At 38.9% G+C, this 27882-nt stretch overlaps 1 protein-coding gene across 1 annotated transcript; it reads left to right on the forward strand.

The window, feature by feature from the left end:
* Window positions 1-253: 253 nt before the first annotated feature.
* On the forward strand, window positions 254-27209 carry LOC373245 (cyclin D; the record flags this gene model as incomplete). Its single annotated transcript, NM_214499.1, is given in 5 exon segments — window positions 254-547; window positions 2620-2835; window positions 8579-8738; window positions 13934-14061; window positions 25565-27209. Coding segments are annotated over 5 exon segments (909 nt in total). The 5' UTR covers window positions 254-334.
* Between the last annotated feature and the right edge of the window lie 673 nt (window positions 27210-27882).

Here is a 27882-nt window from a genome sequence, read left to right on the forward strand (position 1 = left end):
CGGCAAAGGGACAGCACCGAATACGTACAGGCCTAACAGACAATCCCAGAACGAACGAGAAAAGTTTTGGAGTTTGGGTATTAGTGGTGATTTTACCCGTTTTCGCCAATATTCTGATCTCCAATCTCCACTGGGTTTGTAGGTTCTGGTCGTCTGCTGTTCCCCTTGTGTCAAGTCACCAAAACTATCCCATTTTCCCACCCCTTTTTCACATTGGAAGTTAAAAAAGAACAGAAATAAATAACCCATTCCAAAGTAAAGTTCAACTTCTTCGCCTGTCTGCAAACGAGCTCGAAGTCGAAGGAACTTCTCGGTGGAACGTCTTCTATCAATCATGGATAATTTGTTGTGCTTTGAGCAAGAGTATTTCGACCATGCCAAATCGCCAATGTCATACGTGGACCAAGTTTTATTGCGAGATAAAAATCTGGACAATTTACTAGCAGTGGAAGAGCAATATGTGTTGTCGGCGGACTATTTTGGCAACCACTTCCAGCGAGAATTGAGACCTTCGATGAGAAAGCTAGTCGTGGATTGGATGTTCGAAGTAAGTATTTTTCACTTTTCTCGGTTTCAAAATCAAATAATTTGTATCTCAATCGCTAGAATATATCCTTAGCTTTATTTTGACGTGTGATTTGTTCCTATTTTCTTCTGTTTTCAATTTTTGTTTGAATTTGAAAGAAATCGCAAATTTCCAGGAACAACCTGTTGACGTTTTGACCGCAACATGTCTAAGTTTGACTCAAGTTTTCTCTTAAATTTTGAAATGAAGAGGCTTGTGAAGCATATCATTAACTAGAATAGATCTTTGGAATTATTTTGATATATATTTTGTCTTGTTTCCATGATTTTTCTTTTTTTGCTGATTAAAGTAAACATTTTATCTTTATTTCATAAAGCGGGGCCGCGCGTGACGCGCCGTGGTTTTGCTCGTCATGAGACTCGGAATTATTCATAATTTCATTGATCTCGCCTTCGGCTTCTTGTGCTATTAATTGATGTCATTCTAAAAATAATATTAACATTTGAATGTCGTGTTTCTATCATTTTATAATTGTTGACATGATTTGCTATGCAAAAAATATGTCGTCGTCATGTGCACTCTCTTTGTTGTAGATTTTAACATCAAACCGATTTGTATGGTGCCGAAAGACATCGAATCTATCGCTTTTCAAAGAAAGTAATTGAAAATCTGTCCATATAAAAAGTTAGAGAATATATTCTTCTTCCATTTGGTATTAAATTTGTCATATGTCGCGCCGTCAATTAAATTTTTCGAATTTAACACGAATTTATGACAAGTCGACTTCTGAGAACGCAAGTCGCTTCCTCTCCATTCAGGCATGTGTGATCGAGACGCAAAACTGCCAAGCCGTTTTTGCAACCTCCCTAGAAAATATAAATTTAACAATTTTCCTCTCCCTATTTTGAAAATGTATTCATATGAAATCAAAGCATAGGCATTAGGCTTTCGAGCCATGCTATAAAAAATGACAACATGTGCCGGGTTTTATTTATTTCGAATTAATTTACTCGTGTTTCAAGAAAAGTTCGTGTTGGTTTTGTCATGTAGTTTGCGCGAGCGAACATGCGTTGTGCAGCTTGTATGCACGGACAGACACATCGAGGCGAGCGCTATCCCGTGTGTGCAGTATGACATTACCGTAATGTACAGCAGACTTGACCGAGCCTGATGTATGAATTCTACATTGCATTGGTCTTTTTCTGGCGCGCGCTTTTTACTTTTTCGGGGTAAATAGTTGGAACCTGGATTGCGCAGGATATCGGGCGGTAGATCGAGATCTATTTGCATTTCATGTTCATCAAATCTGAGAAATTATAATCATTATTAAGTCCGATCTTGTTTGGAATCGTCATCATTTATGTCAGAATCTCATTTTCTATATTTTGTATTTTTGTAAATCGACCATTCTTCATTTGATAGATGTTTCTCACGGATACAAATCCATCATCATTCAATCATATTGACTCAACTGTTTCTTCAAAAACTTAGATCGGGGAAGTCCATTGTTTGGTTTGGATTTTGTAAACAGATCGTATGTCTTCTCTTTTGTAGAATGATATTAAAATAAAATTGTCAGTGCATCCTTGTTCGTAATTTTAATCATCTACAATTTTTACAACAGATATTTTAGTCAGTCGTGGGCTCATATAAAAACATTCATAAACAGGACATGGCAAAGCTGGAGATATTATCGTCCTCCGCACTTTGAAAAATATAATAGACCAAAGCTAAAGCCGAAGGGGGAAATTGCATTTATTTAATAATTAGTTTTATAAATATGTAGGCCAAAGTTTAAGGCCAGATTTACTCATTTAGATACATTACAGACCTCTAAGTAAGGCTCTATCTTACCATGAAATTTGCAGATTTTTTTCAAAAGCAATTTAGCAATATTCTCATCATTTTTAAAGACGTTTTGTTGCCCCTTCTGTTGGGGTTTGTTTCACATTTATATTGTCTTTCACTTAATATGTCTTTTCTTCTTCTTCCTTCCTCTGTCATGTCCGCTGGGTATTATTGAAAATTATGATATTTATGATCATCTGCAGTTCATTAAAATATTTGTTTTTCTTTTTGTTTGTTTTCTGCAGGTTTGCGAGGAGCAACAACGAGAAGAAGATGTGTTCCCACTTTCAGTCAATTACCTGGACAGATTCCTATCCATAGAGAGAATATCTAGAGACAAATTCCAGCTCTTGGGCGCCACTTGTATGTTTCTGGCCTCCAAACTTCTAGAAACGATCCCCCTCACGTCGGAAAAACTAATCATCTATACAGACAATAGTATCACATTGGAGCAACTACTCGTAAGTATTTCCATTTTTGGGTGCTTTTTATGCTGATGATTTTTGAGCGATCAATTTTCAGGCATTAAGTATTTTTAAATGGAAATATTAAACCGAATATGAGTTTGAGTTCTGAGGTAAAAACACGCGAGACGACATGAATCGTGAGGCCAGGCCTTCTTTTCTAATTTCAGTGAGCGGCAGAGTTGTTAGAAAGTTACGGAAATGGGGTGTTTTCAGGAAGAAAGCTCCCGTGAATGAAAAAAAAAAAGCATTTTTACACTTTGGTGTTTTGATGGTATCGGAAGTGTTTGAGAATGAATACAGTCGATATTTTCTGTCAATGGAGTCGAAAGAAAAATCCGCTGTAAACATTCTCATGCATTTTTGATGAAGATGTGTTTTGAAGTTGGATTATATTTCATGGATATTTTATTAATCATCAATCTATCAGGTAAGTTTTTGTTTATTTATTCGTTTAGGTTTTAATTTTCTTTATTGAGTGGACAATTTCTATGCCCTGTTGAAAAGGAAAAAATAGGTTTTTAGCGCGCCGCGTTTCCGTCGCTTATCATGACTGTGTCCATTGTTTATGTGTGTGTGTGTGTGTGTGTACACTTTGTCTGTGTGTATCATCGTTGACCAATTACACTCAATAATGACGGCGCGCATACTTTACGATGTGCGTGACTGGTTAGTCTGTGCTTTGTGTAACGCGGTGATTGGCTGAAATTAACATTTTGCCCAGGGGCGCGCCAAATATAAAACTTTCGGCGCGCGCTGGAAGTACTCATTTCCACATTGTATTACATTTTATGCAGGGCGCAGTTCACCTCAAAAAAAGTACAGCTTTGTTTACATTATCTCGTCGGGGCTTTTGTACAAAATGTAGTTGCTATTGTGTTGAATATTTTTCCAATCATTATTTTGCACTCTCCCGCACCTATATGCAGTGAAGTGATAACAATTTGTACTGCTTAGACTTGTAAGAATTAACTAATAATTTGTAAAAGATGTTCAAGAATCTAGATTTTTTTTTTTTTTTTTTTTTTTTTTTTTTTTAGGGGCGGGGGGTGAAGTTCTACTTTTCTTCTTTTTTTTGTAGGTAGATTATTTCTCCCTTTTTTTCTCTCTGTGTAAAATATTTAACTCTTCTGTTCATGTTTTGTAGATAAAGAATTAGTTTGGCTAATGGACTTCATTTACATGCAAACCTATTTTTATTTGGGGGGGGGGGGAGCTGTCTCGATTCAGTTAGCACTTTGTCCATCCTTGGCAACTCGTAACAGTTCTGCGATTTCCTATCATCGATGATAGAGGGACTAAATAAAACCTGGACAGAGATGGAGAGAAAGAAGAAAAAAAACCTCTGTAGGGACAACTCCTTTTGAAATGGTATGGGTCATCAGGGCATCCAAATGAATGGCTTCCCTTTGTAAAGTTTGGGGAAGAATGAGAAGCGATTGATTGAAGCATTGATTAGGTAGAGACAGAGAGCATGGGAAAATTGTCCTGGGCCTTTTGTCATCCCCCAAAGAGTCCTGTGCCTGTGTGTGGGAAGATGAGACCGGGGGAGATGGGATATAATGAAGAGAAAAATCAATAGGCTTCATGGGGAGAATGTTCAAAGGATTAAAAGTACATTTTCTAAGCTCTGGGGTATTTTCATTTCCACAGCAAAATTCCTTCGTCAAAGGGGAACATGACCTGATATGTGATACAAAAATACTCTGGATTAGTAAGAACCACAGTTTAAGTTAACACTCGGCTTTAAACTGTTCTTAATTTGACATCCAAGTTAAACTATTCACCCCATTTATATTTTTTTTTATCAAAATTTTATTTTTCAGTTTTTGTAGTCTAGTAGCATGGGATTTATCATAAGCCCAGCCACCTTTTCACTTCACCACAGTCAGCTATACTGTTGAGAGCCAGAAGGGTTTTTAACTCTTATACTTTTACCTCGCGTTAACGCCCTCCTGTTTCTCATCTTGTAGCGCCATATCCAGTTTCTCTGCTCTGCTGAAGAGTTATGAGAACAAAGAGACTGGTTTGTCATTTCTAAGAAAGAAGTGCTCTAGTGATCTTGTCTCATTTGCATAGTTTCTATAGCTTCAGGATCTTCCTACATCGAATTTAGGCTTAGTTGTTGATCAAGCAACTTGGGGATTGAACTTTAAAATCATCATGACAAACTAGTTTCTATAAGGGGGGGGGGGCAGTATGTTGGCCAATTTTGATTAAGACTATTGTTCTGAACTTCTGTTGGGTTTTATCTTTGAAAGGAGAGAAACTGAGTCCTCTGTTTTGTCTCTAATCCCTGAACAATGGATTTGAAAAGAAGATTAAGGGCTCAACTCGGGGGTCTTTATTGGATATGTGTGAACTTGATGGCTCTAAGCCCTCAATAGCCTAGGTGTCATCCTCACAAGTGGAACAAACTAGTTTTATTCAAAGCTTTCAGAGTCTTAGGGAGCTTCCTGCCTGGTTCAAGCTTCCCACAGCAGACTTGCCAATAAATTAATGTTCCAATCTCCTGGCTCATTTTCAGAGGTCCAAAACAAAAGATGGGATTACTCTTCATTGTTGACATGTCGTTGTTTGGTTTGGTTTACAAATTACATGACCCTGAATAGTTATGTAAGGAAGTATTTTACTATTTCATTTATTGCCGTGTTCATAATAATAATTGAGCTATAAATAAGTTCTGCAGTGCGTAGAAATCAATTTATTTGATGTATCACAAGCAATATTAAACTTAAATTATATAGTTTCCCACTTATTATGTACATTGTAGCTCCTATTAATATTCCTAAGTTATTCTTTAAAACTCTTATTTAACTTGGACTGGAATTGAAGAGGAAGATCACAATAGAAAGCTGACCAGGAAGTGCATAATATATGCAAGTTACAGTATCAGGCTGAACAGCTGCAGAAGCTGTAAACTCTGGAGAGAATGGGGCGGTTTTTCTCTTTTCTTGACTCTTATACATGTTTCTGACAGCGCTGCTTTCCTCCGCCCCTACCAGTAAATTTCAAAAAGAGCTCAACTTAGCATTATGTTTCATCTACAGGTCAGACGGAGTTGTCATAGTTAACTCTTATAAAACAAGGATTTTTTTTCTAAAATAGGAAAAAGCGTATCAGTGACACCATCGTCCTTGCAAAAACAAGGTCAAGCAAAGTATACTGCAGATCAGTTTGTTGTGGGTGTTATAAGTTCTTACTAAGTTATTATATCTTTTTGCCATAAATAATTTAATTTGCCACACTAGGAAATAGAAGCGACTTTTTAGATTTAATCAGCTTCAATAAAAATGACATAGAATTTATATTTATAAATGTCACTTTGCATTTGCAGTATACATGTCTTCAAAGAAAGGAAAATTTGTTTCATAGTTATTATTAGAATGGAATATATTTAATGAAAATCGTCATTCATTTAAAGTGCATTTTTGAAGTTGGTCTTTAATCTTTTCTCACATGTATTCAATTCAAGCGATTATCGTATCGATACCTTTAACGTCGAAACAGGATGTGGCATTTGATAATTAGCCTACGAGTGTGAAATATGAACTTCGGTCATTCCTTCTTTCATTTAACGAGACAGACGATTTATGAATGAGCCGGTTCATTTACTTGAGAAATAATTTCACTGGGATCTCAAGATTAGATACTTTATTTGATTATTTTTTTATGAAAATACAAACTGCATGGCCTCTGCTTTCATAGTTTTAACTCTTTAAACATATACCGGTAGAAAATAAACAGAACCAATTTTTAGTTTAGCAATTTACTGGTTTCGTTTTATTCATAATTTAGTCTCAGCCGGGCCCAGACACCAAATACAAAGTGCAAAAGCTTTTCTTTCACTTAAACAAAAACAGGACTTGATTGAGAGTTGATCGAGGAGGGATTCCGGATGTGATAGGATCCTTGTTATGTTTCAATTGATGTTAATTATTTCCCCTTTCTTGTTCTTAATCCTCCTCTTAGTGTGTGTTAAAAAAAGTCACAGGGATGAGCTATATGAGAGGGGATTCTCGTTCGGTGAGAATTTGTCAGAAATTGGAGATTGTGAAATGTTTGCTGGTGGTACTCTATGGACAGTTTAGCCTGCACGAGGGCAACGATTACATAAGCGTGTTTCCTCATTTAAAACCACTCAAAGTGAACATTACATAGATCATGTGATGGATTCACACCTATTTTTTTAAGCACATGTAGGGCCTGTTCGACCAAGAAAATATGTGGGGAAAATGCATTTACTGTAGCTATAACACAAAAATCTTATCCAATATGAAATGAACAAAAACACCACCCATTGTAGCGAAGGTTTCTGTTATTTATGTTCAATCGTGACTGCAAATTTAGATTTTCACAATTTTGTTGTAAATTTTAATAAATTCAATACAAAGTTTAATAATCAGAGTTCTTTTGCCAAACTGCCAGAGATGATATGATCTGTGAAGAATCAGTAGGGTATTCATTCTGTGAGTAGTTCATCAGGCGTATCTGGCTCCGAACTGATTATTTCCCCCTCGTGTTATTTTAGGAGTGTCATTGACTTGTGATAGAGATGAATGTGGTCACTCATGATCTACTTGGGTTTCATGCGGTCTGAGAAGACCGATGAAAATCCTGAAAAGGGCATTTGGTCTTCGCTAGCAAAAATGAAACAGGATCTAGGTTTTAATTTTGACAAAAGTGACACTATTCACGTTAAGTGTTTCCTTTTCTTTAGTCTTGATGTGCAAGTAGAGATAAAGGATTTGATACCGAATGTGTGGTCAAATTATCTTGATAAAAAAAAAGCGGTCTTGTTCTTTTGTTTCCCTCTTCGCACATTCGACCACAGAGTATGTAAATTGGACACTTCCATGCATGAGGATCATGTCTCTTCAGAGCAAAAATGGCGTTGGATCTGTGTTGAAAGTATATGATTCACCGGTAATGCCTTTCTGGCATCAAAGAGTTAATTTATTTCATTTCCTTCATCAAAGTACAGTGTAGAGCCTAGATCAAACTGTATAATGTGCTCTTATCACAAGATCTGAATATTATGCATTGATATTTGGTGGAAGGTGGGAGGCTTTGCGTGTGTGTGTGTGTGTGTGTGGGGGGGGGGGGGGGGGGTTGTGGGTACAGTTAGGTACTAAGGTTATATTATACACCATGCCCTTTTTTTTTTAGTAAAGGGTATTATGCACATGATTGATTAACCCTTTCAATGATTTCGGAGCAGACAATATTTTAATAAAAAAATTGATGGTAGTGAAACAGTGCTCAGGCGCTGCACATCATCGTATGATGGATATCGTCCAATAAGGAGCATACCAGTACTTGTAGGTTACAGTTTCTTAGAAAAGACCCTTTTAGAATTATCAGGAATGTGTTTAGAAAGTAATTTTAGATTTTCATCAACAACTTTAAGATGTCATTAGTAATTCTATAACTTGGCTAGCCAGATTGTAAAGGAGAAGTAATTTGTCATAATCTTACAATAAACAAAAACATGTCTGTGAGTTGCAACTTGCAAGCGTACTTTCTGTATTTGCATCATGTAAGATCTACCATAAAAATAGTTCAGCTCCCTAACATGGTCCAATTTTGTATAAAGTTCAAAATGTGCGAAATACAATATTATTTGATGTACTCCATGTTTCTTCATTCTCTTAAGCATACCCTAGATGGCGCTGTTTACAAGGTATTAACCTGAATGCTATTGTTTTTGTCTTCCTTTGTTTTTCTTCCCAATTCACAGAAATTTGAACAGCTAGTACTAACCAAGTTAAAATGGGACCTTATGGCAATCACCCCCAACGCATTTCTTGAGCACATTTTCCACCGGCTTCCCGTCGATAAGGAGCAGGCAGCGTTGCTAAGGAAACACGCCCAAACCTTCATCGTGCTGTGCGCGACAGGTAAGCCAAACCCGTCCTCTATAATTAAGCAACTGTATTATGAATTGTCTATAAATAATACTTGATGTCTGTTTTAAATGATGATTAATTGATTTAACTAAGTTGGGCATCACTTTACTTTACAAGACTCTAAATTGCTGAAGATCAATCAACAAATTGGTGCGAAACATGCACATATTGGAAATGATAACCGGACTAGTGTTGTCCCTCCTGCCCCAAGCATTTCTTCTCGTGTCTTTCTTTCTCTGCTGCTTAAAAGTTTTTTTTCATCTCTCCTTCTCCTCTTTCTCTCTCCATTCTATCTCTGCCCCCTCTCTCTCTCTGTTCTCTCCTCTCTCTCTCCCCCTTTTCCTCGCTTTCTCCTCTCTTCCATACCATGCTTCTCCCTGTATGGGAATGACCCTACCAGTAGTTCATCAAGGTGCTGTAAGTTAGTCTTAGAGGTCAAGTATGCGAGCTAGGACCCTTTCTTATATCCTATCTCCCATGCTGGGTAACCATGCCTGACAGCTTGATGGGAATATCAGATCAACCGCCGTTTCCTGCTGCACTCGGAAAGAGAAGGTCTCTTTCTCTCTGTTTTTTTTTTTTTTTTTTTACTAGGGACCTCCTTGCGTCTCAGTTAAAAACTTCCTTGTTCTGGCTTTGCCATTGGAGGCTGGCAGAGTCTGGGAACTGGACGGGATCTGGGGGAAGAAGGCGTCGTCATTATCAAAGACATAGCCTGTTTCACGATTGTGATCTCGAGGAAAGATTAGAGCCCGAGCCTGGTTATGTGAGAGCTTCAAGTCTTGCTTTTGAAAACAGGTGGTTTTGTAATGTTTGACCAAACGGCGAAAACTTGGCCTTTGTTAATCGTTTTATGTTTTTAACCATTCTTTTTAAAATTTGTGCAAGAGTCTGTGATCTTGAGCAATCAAATTATTACTCCCATTTCTGTTTTGGGAGATAAGTCTGTAAATAGGGGTGTGAATGCTGGGACAACAGAACAACCACAGGCAACCTGCACCCTTTAATATTATGTGGTATGTCCTTTAACAATCCCACCGTCCCGGGCTTCACCAGACACAAAGCATGCTGGGAAGGTAATTGCCAAGGCGACAGTCAGCTCAGGGGACAATGTCCGCCTCTGGAATTTCCACCTACTTGAGCAAGAATCAGGATGAGGATGTCAGCAATGGAAGAGGAGGAGGAGGAGGAGGGGAAACGAGGGGTGGGAATCTTCCAAAGCCTCCAGACATTACTCCTGTCCTTTATCACCCCTGTAAGCTCATCGTTGAAGGTTCAAAACCTGCTAACAACAAAGACACGTCTGTGTCTTTCTAGCTTGGGGTCACACTGATTATTTTCCATGCTAAAAAAAGTTGCATGTTGATGCTTATCAGCTAAAAGAGCCGACAATTGGCCTCAGCCTTTTTCAATTTCATCAAAAAAGTTCTGGTGTAATAATGTTTCCTACAAATGAATTTGGACCAGAAAGGATCATTGAATTAATTTACGAAACCCCACCCTGGATGTTCGCTCATGACTTCCTTCATGTGTGTCCCGAATTCTCATGGAATCCCCACTCTGCCTTCTTTAATTGATACCGCTCATCAGACGAGGACCCACGTTGTTTGAGGGTTGCCTGTGATATGTATCTTGCCCTGGGAAACTGTGAAGGCAGGTGGTCCTCGTGTTCCCACACAGCTCTTGGTCTTCCCGAACAACGTTCATAGAACGTTTCAACTCGGTAAAGCCAAAACCGTAGTCATGAAATAATGCTCATCTTACAAACGCCATTGGACTACCTTAAGTATGTAAGGTTTACAATGACAAGTGAGAAAAAAGAGAATGATGAGGAAGAACATGGGAAACCCAACTCTTTCAAGACAAGTGCTGCCGATCTGCCCCTCCCTCCCCCACCCAAACTCCAGCTCTCTCTCTCTCTCTCTCTCTCAAGCTGTGAGCTTCGCAGGAAATTCCGCCAGTTATGTTAGCATGCACACCAGGCGTAACGTCGATCTGCGTAACTTGAGCGTAACCAAATCAACAAGCGGAGGACACAGCAAAGTTCACGAGAAAACAGCAACATGAAGGTGCTTCGCTATCCCCTCCTTTCCTGTACGCAAGACCTCGCTTCTCGTTTTATCAACCAAGTCAGAGTTTCAGAACTTGTTGGACACGATGTGAGCGGCCCAGGATCGAGTTTATAAATTTATCTCCATGCTGAAGTTTACTTTTAAGTCTACCCTTTCAATCAGCAATTGTGAAAGTACCAGCATCATGGATGTTACGAGTTTCCAAGAATCGAGACGTACATGTAGGAGGGCCTTCCTTTTCCTGGGCAGTGTGGGATCAAATTAATCATATTCTAAACTATCGGGCCATAGTATCTATGGCAATAGCTGTTATGTAGTTCAATGCAAATTCACATCCATTTTGTTTCCAGCTTTCGCTCATATATAATGTTTCATATTGTTGGGCTAAGTTTCTATTGAACGAAACCTCCCACTTACAGAGAAACCTCTTGACTAATCATTATCAATCTTCGGAATGGATTGTGGATGGGATTCATTTCCCGTTTGCAGTGAGTACTGCTGCATGATGGGAGAATCTTGAAAAGGAGAGATTAATGTGTAGTCCCACAAGTAAACATCTTTGTTGGTCTGAATGGAGAATATCGTAACATTGTGTAGATCTCGAGTAGGACATTTTACTGCCACTCTTTAGCTATCCTTTCCTTACAAATTGGTGTGACGGAAGCCAGGGTTATCAGGCATTCTCCTGTAACTCTCCCTTGCATTCAATCAAATAAAAGTCTGGCGGAAATTCTATTTTCCTGCTCTTCAGGATGATTTGAAGCCTAGTCCTTCACATTCTTCTCCAAGTCTCCATTCTTCCTTTTTATTGTGAAGTGCTCCTTTCTTTTGCAACATGAAGGGCCCTTTCATGCTGAGAAGAAGACACAGTGCTTCTCTCTGGAGATAATCCCTCTCCGAAGCAGAAGGGGGGTTGCCCCTGCTGTTAGTTGGTCCTTGCTCGGACCCCTAACAGGTCCCCCAAATCTCCAAATTGGAGAACTGTTCAAAAGGAAATCCTTAAATCTGAAACCGGCTTTCCTGAGCCTAAGGCTGGATCAAAATAAAAAGTCGAGGGCCACACCCTAATTGTGAAATTACATGAAGTGGTATGCCTGAATACCTTGCTCTCTGAATGTTACGATTAATTCCTACTTGCTTGGTTACAGCAAGTTTGTTGGGACGGTTTGTTTACACTCTCCACATTCTTGCGTTAGCTGGGGACCCTCCTGTCAAGTGTTCTCAAAATGTTGCTAAATGTCAGTCGCTTACTTTCATTTCCCCCTTTCATTTCGTGCTAAGTTGCGTGTTCCGTAGGGCGTTACTAAACAAATCCCCTCTCATCAGTGGCAACCGAATGGAGCTTCTTGGGCAAGTTGCCCAGTTGCTGGCAAGCACAAGAAATTCCATTTTCAACATTCAGATTCCAAGTCACACAAAGTGTTTCCAATCAGATATCGTTAAGAGCACGAAGGGCTCTACTTTCCATACATGGTTAAATGCCATTTTCACCCTTACATGTATCTTCTCTATATCTTCACCTGTATTATCTGTCTTTCTTTTTATTTATATCTTCTCTCTCCTCTCTGTCTCTCTCCCTCCCCCCCCCCCTCTCTGTCTCTCTCCCTCTCCCCCCTCTCACTCTCTCTTTCCCCCCTGTACTCTTTTTTTTCTTCTTCATTTGAAACCCATTTAGAGAACTGACCGAGCAAAACGAAAGGATAGGTAGAGATCCACATGTACTCCCCAGACCCATTTTTAGGCCTCTCTCATCCTCTTATTAGGACTAGATCCCCACTGTGTCCTCTACATTCCAGTCCCATTGATTGGATCCTGTTCCTCATTCAGAGGGCATCAAAGGCAGAACAAGACCCAAATAAAGAGGGACTTACAGCCGACGAACAATGTTACAGAATGGTAACAAACGAAAGAAAATTGCGTCTGATGTCACCTTTATTTCGGGATCAGATTTATATTGACCAGAGAAAAAAAATAGGCGAGGAAGAAGAAATGAAAGATATAAAACATCAGATAAAGATGGGAATAGAGGAGTAGAAAAGGAGATCTGGAAGGGGGACCAAAATAATGAAAACTATATCCATGTCTCTCCCCCCCCCCCAATCTCTCTCTCTCTCTCTCTCTCTCTCTGTTTCTTTCTGCTATCCAATCTCTTACTCTCCCTTACACTGGCTGTTTCTAATTAAAATACAAGACATGAATAGAAGCATGAAACATTCCAACACCGTCTTTCACTTTAACAAAAATCCAGATTTCCCACGGTCCATGGCAATATCAAAGTGCACCCAAACTTGAATTTATTTGTACATACATCCAATTTTTTCCATGGCCTATTGGTTTTTTCATTTAGTCATGGCATGTCAACTTTCATTTTGTCAAAATCTGCTCAAGGAATCCAAGTATAGAAAAAAATAATTTGCATATCTTTCCTTCTCTCTCTCTCTCTCTCTCTCTCTCTCTCTCTCTGTCTATCTCTTTCTCATTCTGTGTTTGGTTTAGCATTCCATTATGAGAAAAAAGTTGCCAAGGAGTTTTTTCTTTTTTGGGGGCAATATCTATATATGAATCAAAGTTCAAAACACACCTTTTCTCCAGACTTTGTCTAACCATATTTGCAAGGAACAAAAAGAAAATCACCTTGTTGGCATGATACTAGACTATCAAATGAAGGAATGAATTCTTATTTATTTTATTATGTTCGCAGGACTAGGCAATCACTGGCTAAGCATAGATGATTTGCGTGGGATTCAGGGCATGCGTTTAAAGAAAGACTTTACCACCATTTGTCAAAAGTTACACCTCATTAGACGTCGGGTGTTCGTATCTGTTCAATCTAGTCATTTTCCTCTTTTCTTCTCTCTCTCTTGGGAAGTTTGGGGCATACTATTTTAAGGTATTCCTTTCCATAGTTTGTCTGAGAGCCTCTCCCTATTTCTTTGTGTGAATCATGCAAATTAACTACATAAACAGATTACTACTGAATTATGTAATTGATATAAGGTTTATACAGTGACCACCTGTTCTTGTGCGTAAAGGATTAATTGATAAACTTGTAATGATTATTTCACTTTGTTTTAACCTAGCATTACGTTTTTTTCCCTCTCTTTCTCTCTACAGATTATAATTTTGCAATGCAACCCCCATCGTTAATTGCCGCCAGCGGTGTAGCTGCAGCAGCAAACGGACTTAGAATGCACATCCCTAAAGTAATAGATCTACTACATAGGATAACAAAAATCGAAACCGTAAGTACATTTTATTTGTTAAAAACATTTAAAAACATCAAAAGCAACTAGAATTTGTCTTTTATGTAAATTTATGCAAGCATGACTGGATTTATGAGGTTGTCCTTGTACTAGGTTTTTCACCTTGATTAAAGTTTTTTGCACCTTCGACCTTGTGCTTCAAAGGCATTGCAGTCTGTACCTTGTTTGCAGACGTCGCTCAGTTCTTTGGATTAAGTGATCAATCTAAGTCCACGACAGGTCGTTCCAGTAACGCCCCGCTAAATGGTGAAAATCTCCCCCACTCGAGCTAGGGGGAGAGACAAGATGGGACAATTACTATACATTGATGGATTACTGAATAAATATGAAAAGACCAAATTGGAGTGGCCTTGCGATGGTCTCATTATATTTAATTGAATCTTATGTGTGGTATTCATTTCGGGTCACAATATTTCAAGGGGTCAGAACTCAGTCGAGGTTGATTTGGCTTGTAAGTTGTATCGTTCTTTTTAAAATAAAAGTAGCATTTGGACTGTACAGGACTCTGCATTCAACAGGATAGCATAGACTTTCCAGAAATCAACACGAGGCAATAGCCCTGTCTATCATTTGCAACATTACAAAGAGGTATAACATCCACATGATTTCTAATATGTTCATGTAGGCAATCGAAATTGACCATGAGAGGAATCTCTCAAGTTATTTCAATTGTGTAATTGGATTTGTAATCTTCACCCTCGACGAAATATACTGAGTCTAGTCAGCCTACTGTCTAAAGCATTAGCAGAGTCTAAGAATCTATCTGTATGGTACACATAAAGGGATTAATTAGCCTGATAGTTTCTGTGAGTTTTCAGATTGTTAGGGTTAAAAGCCTGTCTCAAAAAAGGAAGTGTGTACTTAAGAAAAAAACTTGCTTCCACCCCCTTCAAACTCAAACATACCTTGTAGTCCAACAGAAGCTCCCCTAGCAACCTGACATGTCCTAGATAGTCGCAACAAAAGTAAGACCAGGCTCCTTTTATCTCTTTTTTCTTCTTGTTGAAGCCCTCCTGAGATAGCTCTTCAAGAATTCCCAGTGGTTAATACTATGATTTATAAATTTTCTTTGAAGAGAACTGATTATTTTCAGTCAAGATTTCTCTGGAGTCATATGAAAAGAAAGAAAAATTTCATTTCCTGTTTGGTTTAGTGACTTTAGTCCCGATTGCCTCGATGGCTCAGGCAGAGAGGATTTGGGACCTGAAAAGCAGATTTAATCAGGCTGTGTGTTCGAGACTACGTTTTCGGCACAGCCTTCTTAAGCAAACCTTGTCATAAACACTCAATGAATAGGCCTTAAAACCATCCGCAAACATGGCCCCATTTTTGTGTCAGTTGTCTCTCAGTCTCCACCTCCCTTTTTTTTTAGTACCAACTCTCAAAGTACACACTTCCCCCTTTCTTTAGTTTGCAAATTTAGGCACATAATGGATCGGTTTTATTGTCTCCTACTTGTCTAGCTAGCATACCTCTCATTTGATCATTTTCCTTTGATGCCAAACCTGTATGTCTAATTGAACTACAAAAAAAAAGGAACAATTCTTTCTGGAAAGAATGGGAGAGGGTTGGGACTTCGGGTCCGATGCACATGCCTTCGTTTTAGTCTTTGTTCAAAGACTTCCTCGGTTTGTTTGTTTTCTAAACATGGGAAAAAAGAGGTGTTTGCACCCTTCGTTTAAAGCTCTGCTCCAAAATTACACTGCCAAATTTAAGACGACCGTTTCTTGGATGTAAATGAGACAAGAGTACAGTTCCACCATTGATTATTTCGCCCTCATTAGATCCCAAATACCATGAAAATCACAAATTTATATTACCATAAAGAACATAAAGCGTTGAATCCAATTTTGCTCTCCAAGCTTTTCATGAATTCATTTTAAAAAAAAATGATAATTAGCTTATAACAATCATCTATTTTTGGAACATATTGCCAATTTGATGATGCAATAAAGAAAGAAATAAGTATAATGTGTTTTCTAGGTTAATTACACCAATGTAGGAAACAAGATTTAATTTTAATGGCATTTCATTTTTAAGTGTACTTGCAGATCTCGTCTTATGTCATAAAAAGAGATCATTACTGTCAAGTATTATGACATATGAAATCCAAATTAAAAGTAATGAATCATAGTTAATCAATTACTTTACCATACAACCATTTTAAATTCCCAGGGTTCTTTTCAATGACAGATATAAACACTTCATTTCACAAATTGAATTAAAAGAAGACAAAAGATATAAATAGATCATCTATTTATTTTCTTAATTTTTATAAAAAAAGAGCTTTTTAAGAATATGTGTCTGATTGATTGTCAACACTATTTCTTTTAAACGGGAATGGTTTTAACATATGGTCATTTACAGTGATACAGAGTTGAAGTTGAGGGCATGGAAACAGAAGGCTGTTCACATATGGTGATTTTATGTTTCATTAAGAAGTACCTGGGGAATCATAAGGAGCAGTTTCAGTGGTAATCATTGAGCACTGAATCTTTAGACGTTGAGTCGTCGTAGATCAAGAGTTTCTATCCTGCAAAGCGGTAGAGTAATTGTTCTCAGAGAGTGAGCTATGAAAGACCGATCACCATCCAAATGTGAACCTCCCCTATTAGTAAGTTGATTAAGGGGAAACCCCATATATTTTAGAATCTTGTGATGGCTATCATGGCTGGCTTTGGAGTGTCATTTCCTGAAGTGAATCGGTTGTGATCCTCGGCCAAAAATGACTTTCAATTCATCGTTTCGCCTTGCAACGTGATACAGAGAAAAGATAAAACAAGTGGTCACCAAGAGTGTGCGATGATTGTCAGTGAGACTTTCGATTTCTGTCCGAGTTTTACTGGAAGTTTCACGTGATTGGAGGATCTGTGCTTTGAAAGGCCATAGGATTTAACATGGGAAATTGACCAGGCACATGCATGGGCCCTTATGGCAAGGCATTAGATCAATTGTGATCAAACGCAATCTGAACGTAGAGGAGTTTCAAATTATGGCACCAAATGCGTAATCAAAGCATGACGATGACGTCTTTCCTTCGTTTTTTAATGATTGGAAATGAAAGATGCATATATTTATAGCATTGAGATCTCTGTCAAATGCATCAAAATATGAATGAATCCATTTCGGTGAAATATGAGGAATAAACACATGGAAATAGAAACAGTGACCTCTCTCTCTCTTTCTCTCCACTTCTGACCAATCATTGTGAAGTTGTGATAGGTGTCCATTGTCAATGCCATTTACATCTTGAACTTGCCCCCAATGTGGTAAAAGATTTCTGGAAACTGCCTGCCACAGAACTAATAAACAAACTTGAGCTACATGTACATTGTACGAAGAAATAAAGTGCTATGATTATCATTTGTGGTCTAACACACATTGTATCCTCCTGCCTTTTAGTTCTTCCATCATCACACTCGCCCCTCTTCGTCAGGAAGGGGGGGGGGGGGCGGTGAGGAACCCCTAGTCTGTGCCTGGGCATGTTATTAGCACTTTAAAGGAGGGATTAGTTGAGATAAACCTACCTTTATTCTCCACTTGAGCTAAGCTAAGCTGAATAGTTCTAAGCTCTTCAGAGAATTTAATGATTCTTATAAAACATTGGGGTGAGACGATTAAATTCAATCTCATAAAAATGTTCTAGTTGTTCCAAAGCTGAGAATTTGACAGTCGACTTTGCCAAAGATCTGCAACGATTCGGTCGGTATTCATGTGATGGGTATGATTGGTAGGAAACGTCTTGTAACCAGACTACAAGTGAACACATTGTGAACTCTTCTACGATGGCAAATGTCACAAGGGTTGGGTCATGTCTGGCCCTCAGCAGAAAAAGAGACAAACTTTGTCCAAATCTGCGAAATTCCTGAGGCTCGCATACCATTCCTGACCCCCAATATCCCCTTCGAGACCCAATTTCCCAAGATTTCTCAAGATTTTCTCACTCTATTGATGACAAAAAGAAAAAGGGTGAGTCATCCGCCCTGAAAAGTGGCTAGCAGAAAAGAAACAAATGGTTGACCAAACAAGCTGTGAAGAGGATGCACCCTTTGAGGTTTTGAGTTCCCCTAATCTGTGTGATTAACCTTCCAAAGTCACACCACAAAGAATTGAGTATCAGGGACTAAAGAGGGTCCTCTTGCCAGAAAGAACAAAAAAATCCGTAGCAGTGCAATGAAAAAGAGATACATAATTGGAACTTTCCCTCAACCCTCCCCCAATAAAAAAAGATGAGTAATAAATACAAACAAGAACAGAACAGAACACAGATTGTAAAAAAACAACAACAAATAAAGTAACCAAATAAAATGGCTGAATTATGCTGAATACATTTACAACCCTGGATTTCTATTTCTGTCCCGCAGCTGATTTTGTTTATAGAGCGAAAGCATCAAATCCTTGATTACTCATGCGCTTTGTTATTATTTGTCTGCCTTCATGAGACTAATCAAGTCAACATTCTTCAAATCAACAAAGGGTACTAGACAAGGGCGTCAACTAAGAATTCTTTGTTTTTCCTGGAGTCAACAAATGTAAACGAAGCTGGAAGTGTACCAAGTAAACTTAGAGAAATCGAATCACTTGGTGTCTTGCCAGCTAGAAGATGACATCAATTGACATGGAACAATAGCAGAGAACATAAATATGCATAGAATAAATAAACAGTGAAAAGATGTCTTTTTATTGATTCAAATAAGTTGAAGCACTCGTGAAAATGGGAGGTTGTGATTGTGGTTGCGACTTGCAAGCCAACTCCTTTTTGGCACATTGTTTGTTTGTTGATACTTATTTACGATGAATAATTACTTGTTTCTCTGTTAATCTTTGATTGAAGCAATTATGTACTGAATACAACATATCTTATAAATACAAATCTCTGTGGATTTGATTCATGTGGAGAGTTACGACAGTATTTATAGGGTGAAAAGACGTTTTCTAGCTTCTCTATGTGTTTGATTAGAAACTTTTGTTACGTACTTCATCCAAAGATAAATTATAACCATTCTATAGACTAAGGCGTCATTCTGTTCTCAATTCATTACATAGTACAAAAGCTTGTAAGAGAGGTATCTTGGACCCAAAGAAGAGGAATTCTAAGTCCTTTTGTGCGAGCATCCTCTTACTAAACTCTGAGGAAACAATATATCATGCAAATAAGTCAAAGGATAAACATGAATAGCATTTTTAGCCTTTCTTTCTTTCTTTCCTTTTGCTACACTGGGCCAATTTTCTCTCACGGACTGTGTCCGCCCGCCGGTGTGAATTGAGCTGAGTTTCGGTGGAATGCTTTATGTAAGCTCTACCGGTCAGTGACTTTGGATGAAGAGGGGAGAGCAAAGGGGCAGAGTAAAACACCAAAGGCCTACATTTTTGCACCGAAAAGAATGTTTCTTACAGTTTTTTTCCCCAAACAAAGGAATAAGAACCTTTGGTTTGGAGAGGGTCGTGTGTACATTGTATATATATATAGAGGAGAGGCATGTGGAGGGGGTGGGGGAGGGGAGGGGGGGGGGGGGAATGAGCCAAAGAGGGACGAAAAGGTGTTCTTTTGACCCAGAATGCTTGAGGGCTATCACCTCCCCTCTCCACCACACACTGTGTATGCAACTAATGATAAGGCTCGTGTTCAGTGTTCACACATTCCTTCAGAACACCTTTTTTCGTTGCATATGATATAGCTGTGGTATTATAAATGCTATTTCTGAAATACTTTTCTCATTTTCTTTCTATAATTTCTGATTCAATCAATATGTCATCATTTGGCCTGATGATGAACTGACCATTCAACGTGGTTGTACATTCTCATTTGATGAAACGTAACTTCAAACATAAATTTTCTCCTATGAGTGGACATGCCCATACCCCACACTGTGCAAACTGTTTGATAGAGACACTGAACTGTGTTCATGCTGATATTCCAAACAACGATTGAAAAGCCTGCACGATGAGAAAAGGGAAAAGAAAAAAACGTTTTGTGGAGAGCAATTTTGTCACACCATTCAGTCTGTGTTGAATAAGAGAAGAAAAACCATTCCATTATTTGTTACTCATGGTGGAAAAATTGTTGAGAAGAAATCTTCTTTGTGCGAAGACTTCTCCTCTCGGCCTCTCCGTAACCTTTTTTGTTGCTATTTAGTGAGGTAAAAGTTGAAAAGTTTGTTGGTTTGTTTGCGTCTTTGTAACATAGGAAGCTGCAGATTAGCCAAAGAATTTAATGTATTTGCTGAATTGCAAACAGCCTGTACAAAGTTACATTTATTGCTTTTTAGGTCTGATGTAATGTTTTATCTCGTCTTGTCTTTCACATGTTACAAAATGCAAACTTCAAAGTAATTATGGAGTAGACGATTTCAAATCAAAGTCTAAAGTCTCTTGGAAGTTGAAACAGCAGATTGGTTCCAATGTTTCATTTAAAGGAGCCCTTTACGTTTCAACCCTTTTATATTCATTGTTTAGAGCAACTTTTTGGTTTAAAAAAGGGGTATGAATCTCAGTCTTTTGATTAATGTAACAGTTTGAAATAATGGTTGAGGTTAATTTCAACCTTCAAATTGTAAAATGTTTTGATTTTTTAGATGAACTTTTTGATTTGAAAAGGGGGGGGGGGTATAAGTTCCTGCTTATAGAATGAATATAGCAGTGTAAAGAAGCAGTTTCATTGAGCTGATTTCTATTGTGGCTTTTTAATGTGAGCATGTAACATCAGCAGGGTCCGACCTGGTAAGAAATCTGTTTAGGAAGAGCGCTTTCAAATCCAAACAATGCTTGATATAATTTGGGTGTATCGCTGCATCTGAAATCGAGTCTGGCTTCCTGCAGCCTGCTGGATTCCAGCGGTTGCCGACGGTAACCGAGAGACGAAATCCAGCCCGTGTTTCTCTCTCCTCGCTTCTCTCCACCGTGGAATCCAGTTTCTGAAATCTATAGGGGGAGAATTAAGGTAAAATAGGGAGGAACAAATAACCTGACTGAATCCAACACCTTTTTTTTATTTCGTCTTTCTTTGTGCAGAATGTTTCTTTAAAGATTCTTTTTCCTCATACTCAAAAGAGCCCACATTCCTCGCTTTATCCCAGCTAGTCTCCCATAAACAGCCCAGTTTCCTTTTACCTAGAGGTAAACATGACACCGTCACTTTCACATTCGTGACAAATGCTAGTGTATGTCTTGTTTTTGTTGATGCCTAGCCCAAATTTTTTCCTCGTGAGTTGTGAGTTGCTTGGAGACCGGAGAACAGTGATTCTCTTCGTCTCAGGAAGGTCCTAGAAGGTCCTGTAGTACTCCCAGAGTCACAAATCTTTCAAGTTATATTACACTGAACTCAAGAATGCAGACACACATTGACCCCATTGTAAGTTTCATTGACCTGTTACAATTCTTCTTGTAGGGCAAGTGTTTGCAGTGCACATGGATGTGATGACTTTCTCCTTTTTCTTTCCTTTCTCTTTCTGTTTTCTCGGCCTTTGCCCAGGTCTTTTTTTACTGCCCTGAATTACCCAGGAATGCAATGGGTTCTCAAAAGAGCCATGAACATTTGGGATGGATTTCCTGCTAGCTCTCCAAGGTTATGTTTTTAAACCTGATGGCCAAAGTTAGGAAGGGTCAGGGGATCGAGGGGGAGGGGGTGACCATTATGTGCCAGAGAAAGTATGTGTATATTGAAATCAAGTTGGTGGACACTTGCAGAGTTGCAGTCCAATCTATCATGAACTGATTTAACCCACAGGTTTGGCTGTCTCCTCTTTTAGGCAGTGGTATTGCGTGCATGACATGTTGGCCTAGCACTGTGGACTAACTAGTACCAGGTCCATGGTCCTACAAACCTGGAGTGAGGATACAGACACAAGTAACTTGTAACCTCTGAAACTTGACATAAATGTAGGGAACCCAAAGGACTAGGCTAGGCTACATGTCTTGAGCTCGTCAAGTGTGCTTGGGACTTGTGTTGTGGTTACAAGAGGTGGCCTCTGCAACCTGGTTTAATGATGTAATAAGGCCGATATGATTTTGAACTTTATGGAACTATCGTATTTCTCCCCGCCAAAAGGCTCTCCTGTTGCCACCAAGCGAGGGAGACTCCAGGGCCTCCTCATCTTCGGCCTGAACTTGCTAGTCTCGCTCCGCAGAACCTATGGATTTCTGAACATGGGCAATGATTTTCAACTTGGCCATGTTTGCATGGAAAAGCCCTTTAGCCTTAGGTGACTACATAGCTACATGTTCATAGGTATATTTCAGATACTTCTCTGAAAGTTAAACTGATTGTGTAAGCATTTGTCTTGATGCTATAATGAGCTGAGCGCGATCAGACAATCAGTATTACATGCTGTTCATCCACCTACTTTATCAAAACAACAACATGGCACAAACATGAAAAAGAGTTCATGGGACTGAACTACATCGCAGATTGCCAAGAATGTTACCATGTCTGGGGTCTTGTAGGCTAGTAGTAGGGGGAGTCTCACCATGAGACTGCGTAACATTCCATGACTGTTAAACTAGCTGACATGACATAAGAGAGGAGTATACACCACCGTGCACGCCCCCACAACCACCCCTTAACCTCGTACAAGCGAACGTGCGGAACGACCATAACATTTCTCATCTTTTTTTTTCCACCACCAGATCCACCTAAATGTATTACATAAATATAAATGTATATGAAAATTGAAAGTGGATAGGTATGTGTATAGCGATATTTAACATCTGTCATCCTCGGCTTACGATGATGCAAAAATGTTGGCAACTTGAAGTCTCAACTTCCCAAGTAGTTGGACATTTTCTAGAACACCTACCACCCCCTCCCTGTTCCTTCCCCCTCCCGGTTCCTCCCCCCCCCCCCCCTCCCGGTTCCTGCCCCCTCCCTGTTCCTCCTCCTTCCTCTACCTTTGCCTGTGGGTGCACAGCACAGGTGGAGGGGAGATTTAACCCTTGACCCCATGCCACCCCCATGGCCCATCCCCCAGGGTCTACAGTCCAAACAAGGGGGAGGTCAAAAGGTCACAGAGAGGTCATGTGACCTGTGCAAGACAGATTTATTTCCATGACATTCCAAGGGGCCAGCAGGTAGTGGAAACATTCAACAATTCCCCTTCACATCACATAGTTTTATTGGTACAAAGTGCATGAAAGTGTTCCTCTAATGACTGGCACTTGGCTAGTAGTTTTGTTGTTGATTGGTTCCCAATTTTGGTAATAAATTGCGATTTAGAGAAGAATAGTGGGTCTGTTTTCATCAGTTTGATCTCCCTACCATTGCAGAAACTACCAGTGCACAAAGACAACAAGTAGGCCTTGTATGAACATGTTTATGTATATATAGCCTACATAGAATCTTATAGTTCATAGATAGGGACATGCAGTTTGAATGGATTGGGACAATATGTGCAGGTTAACTTTGTAGAACTGAACTAGATTTTAAATGAGACAAACACTCAGGCTGTGTGTTGACTAACGCAGGTCTGATCTTTGCATTGCCAGAAAAGGATCACAGGGGCCTAGGGGGGTAGTACCAGGTCTATCTCCGGCCTAAATCAAACATGACCAGATTTCGGATAGCTGCACTGCCCATAAGAATCAACATGATTCAGATACAGAGATAGAGAGATTAAATGATAGTCTCTGAGTCTGGTTCGAGACTTTGAGGGCATTTAATTGGGCCAGTATTTGGATATATTTTGATCAGGATGTGTACTGTGATCTGTTCATTGCTAGCTACAGATGTTGCATAATCAAGTAATGGACTAGAACTAGATAAAAGAAAAGCCATGTGACCTTTTTTGTTCTTCTTGTTTGGTCTTCCCCTTGGTCCTTGCAGCGTCATAACATTACTGATATTTGATTCTCATGATTCTGGTGGTTACAGTTCAGATTTGATTCAAGTTTTCAACCTTCCAAAGTTCCAAAGAAGTTCAACCAAAGTTTTTGAGGGTCGTCTTTAGAATTTCTAAAATGTTTCCAACTTTGAGGTTTCCATGTGATAGTTGCCAATTTAAATTCTTTTTCAATTATCGTGGCCGTGGACTTTATAAAGGGGTGGGACAATACAAAGAGGGGATGGGGTACATAGAAAAGAATGTCTTTTGTTAAACGTGACTTAGTGATAATAGTTCAAGCTCTTTGCTCTGGTTCCAGCATTCTGTAGCAGAGTTTGAGATTGTTATGACTTCCCAACTTTGTTTTCACCACAGAGAGGATGTTATTTCTAGCGTTTCAAAATTCCACTTCCAAATGAACTGTGCCATCCGGAATAGCTCCTACAAAAGAATGTAGGCATGGAGAGATTCTGTGCCCAATAATACCTATCGATTCCAATTTCAATTTATTTCATTGTCATGTAAAAACAGCATCAACAGGTTAAATTGTAGAAATAGACAGAGACAGAGAAAAGGGAAGGAACCAAAAAAGAAGTTTGCTTCCTCCATTTATTAATGGGCAGTTATCATTGTTTTTAGTTAAACTTAAAAAAGAAAGAAGATACATAGAATACAACTTGACTAGAGTTTGGTCATATCGTATGATAAAAGATGAGAAGTAAATGCTTTGGCACGGTAAGAATCCACTCCATCATTCAATACCGGTAAGAATTTAACAACAAAAAATCTTAAACTGTGGAGGACATGACCGAGTATCTGTACTTTGAAATAATGAGGACAGACTGCTCGTACCTAATCCCAACCTCGTGTGAACATGGACTGCATTTTTGCGGTCGAGCGTGGCCAAACACGAAGGTCCCACCCGGAGAAAATGTGCCAAGGTCTCTTCCACGATATCATCCGGCAAGCCACAATGTTATTGAGACCGCATACATCATGTTCAGAACTGCACTTGGGGTCCATTGTGCAAGTCCCACGCAAACATGGGAAAAGGGAAGGATGACGGAGAAAAAATTTGGCAGCCCTCCCCTGGATCATTTGAAAGAATCGAGCTTACCACCGGGTGTTTTACTTTCTTTTTTTTTATGAGGATTCCAGGGAAATATGACACACTTTAGGTCTCCCCCAACCTGGTCTGTTGTCATCCGTCTCCATGACGATAGCCGAAAGTATTGGGTTATCTCTCTCCCCTGTCTAGCCTCCGGGTGGAAACGCTGCAGTCTGATTGGTGGACGAGGGGCACTTGACCCCTCCATCACCCCTATTAGAATCCACCGGCATACCTGCACGATCTTCAAAAGCTCAAAGGCGCACTCCTTTGTTTTTCACCTTCATGTGAAAACTCACCTCATTATGTCTAAAGTGCCTGTATGGCATTCATGAAGAAAAGGAGGCCAAGTGTTCCCTCATCTAACAGGTTTACATTTAATGTACCTACATGTGCATGCAGCATAATCAATTCATCATAGATTAAAGATGTAGATGTCATGTTTTTTCTCCATTTATGTTCTGATTCATTATGTTGTGCTATAGTTTTCAAGTAGTTTTCTCGGTTTTTATGATAATTAATCCGATATTTCTTCCTTTTTTCTTCTCGCCATTTACAGGACTACCTCATTCTTGTTAGAGATCGAATGGAAAACTTGTTGAGCAAGAACCTTGTACCTGGCTCTCCAACCAAGACCGCAGGACACACCACGGTCCAGAAGACACGATCCATGGACGAGAGTGACAAACCATGCACACCAACCGGCGTGGACGAAGTAGAAATTATCACCATGCCAAGCGGTCTCTGCTGACAGAGGAATTCCAAGGTGCGTCGACAAGACACAGATCGCTGAATATGAACGATATATCATACCGTAACATCCTCGATGAAACGTTGGTGTGGATGTTGCGTCGGAGGCGACCGTTCCTTCCAATTACGGAGAGTGGAAAATGCGCAACACTCGGACAGAACAAAAAGTGCAAAGCTTATGGTTGATGTGATGCTGGATGTCGACTCCACTAAGGACAGGAGTCGCAGAATCGATCAGTCGTAACAAAAAAAAAGATTAAAAATGGAAACGGGTACCAGGAAATGTTGTAGAGGGTGCAGTGTCTTATCTCTGTGTCTCTGAAGATGAGACTGGCCATCGTAGTTCTTCGTAACTGTTGAAGACGACCGGGATCCACTAATGCCGACTCTAGTTTGCATCTCATTTGCAAGGCTTAGTTAAACTGCCGAAGCAGAACAGCGTCCAGTGATTGCTCCGTCGGGTCATTACTGGAAATACTACCAAAGGAAACAGGGATCGCATCTTCATTTAGGGAAGTACTGCTGAACTTAAACGGGACTGCATGTTTTCTTTGGTAAATCTGTAGGAGATAAGACACAGTTAGCCTCTCATAGAAAGAGGGTAGTTATAAAACAAAGGCAGCTGAGAAATACAATATATTCTGTAACTACTCTCAGACAATTTCGACATTTGAAGAAAAGAAAAAAATACACATTTTTTTGTATTAACAGTATCTGCAATAAACATTCGTGCCTTCAAGAGACTCCATCAAACGGGCCAAAATATTATGTATTGGATTATTATTATCCATGAAAGAAGGTGAATATTTCATTTTTGAAATTTGGCTGTCACCATTTGTGCCTTATTTTGTAATTGAAGTAGAATTAGATGGTATGTAGTCTTTAAGTACATCGAACAGGTGATGTTGTTGCGCGATGGATTGGATCGTAATTGTTTACTCAGTTGAATTTTCGATATAACAATAATCTGTGGATATTTCGTGACTCGGTAGATAAACAGGCTCATGGATGCGAGTACTGTCGGACATGTTGGGTATTGAATTTTAAAATTTGTCACTCATCAGTGTTCAGTTGCAAATTGGCAACACGACTGTTCTGATAGCCCTCATATTGGCTCTAAAAGATCTTGGTAGTATTGAAGCGAATGATAAAAAGCAATATATGACTGGTTCATGTTAGATGTCTTGATGATGTTTTGGCGAACGTGAACATATGCCACAAATATATTATTTTTTGCAAGGCAACGATAGGTTATTTAAATTGTTTTTCTTGATGAAAAAAAGAAGCTGAATTCTTTTATTATTGTGTTTATTCTCTTTAAATTATAACCTGTTTTTTATTGACTTTATTCAATTTTCCTCTTTTATTCGTGTGCGAGTGACCGTGTGTGTATGAATGATTGTGATGTTGGGCCGCTTTTTGAATACCTTTTTAATATAACAATTTACTGAAAGCGTGTATTTGAAAGTTGTTTCTAAAAGAATACATTTCACTATTATTTGTGCTTTTTGGATGAAGATTACTGAATAAGTTGTTAAAATATGTAGTTTATGTGCCATAATTCTAAAGAGACAAAGAATATTCCTGACACGTTCACGAAGTGCCTTGACTTATTTTCTAACCAAAGGAACCATAAAATGAAATTGTAAAATGTTGTGATTTCCAGCGTACTCTTATTTTTTTAATTCAATCATTCCGTGATGATGTGAGGATTCCATTTAAAGTAGTTCTTTTCCATTTTATCATTCCTGACGATCATTCCACAGAAAAAACAAAAAATCAGAGGATTTTGTTGGATTTCATCGTGTACAGGCATAAGATGTCATAGAATGTAACCATGTGATTGGAAAGTACCAATTTGTATTTTGTAGGACTGTTTGTTTTTTTCCTACAGTATTTCAAATAATGTTCTCAAATGTTCTTGTTCTTCGCTTCCGAATTGACAATTTGTATTTGCAATTATGTTATGAAAATGTTGATTAATGTTAAGAGCTTGCCCGCATAGTTTGCTTCAAAACTTCTATGTTCATGATAAATCGATTTGAGAGTTTGATAAATGTTGTTGAGGGTGATTGTAGCAAAAACCTGCTCGAGTGTCCAAATTATGTTCAACTAGAGATATTAATT

This window comes from Strongylocentrotus purpuratus, unplaced genomic scaffold (genome assembly GCF_000002235.5).
Source record: "Strongylocentrotus purpuratus isolate Spur 01 unplaced genomic scaffold, Spur_5.0 spur5_scaffold_17, whole genome shotgun sequence".
Lineage (NCBI taxonomy): Eukaryota > Metazoa > Echinodermata > Echinoidea > Camarodonta > Strongylocentrotidae > Strongylocentrotus > Strongylocentrotus purpuratus.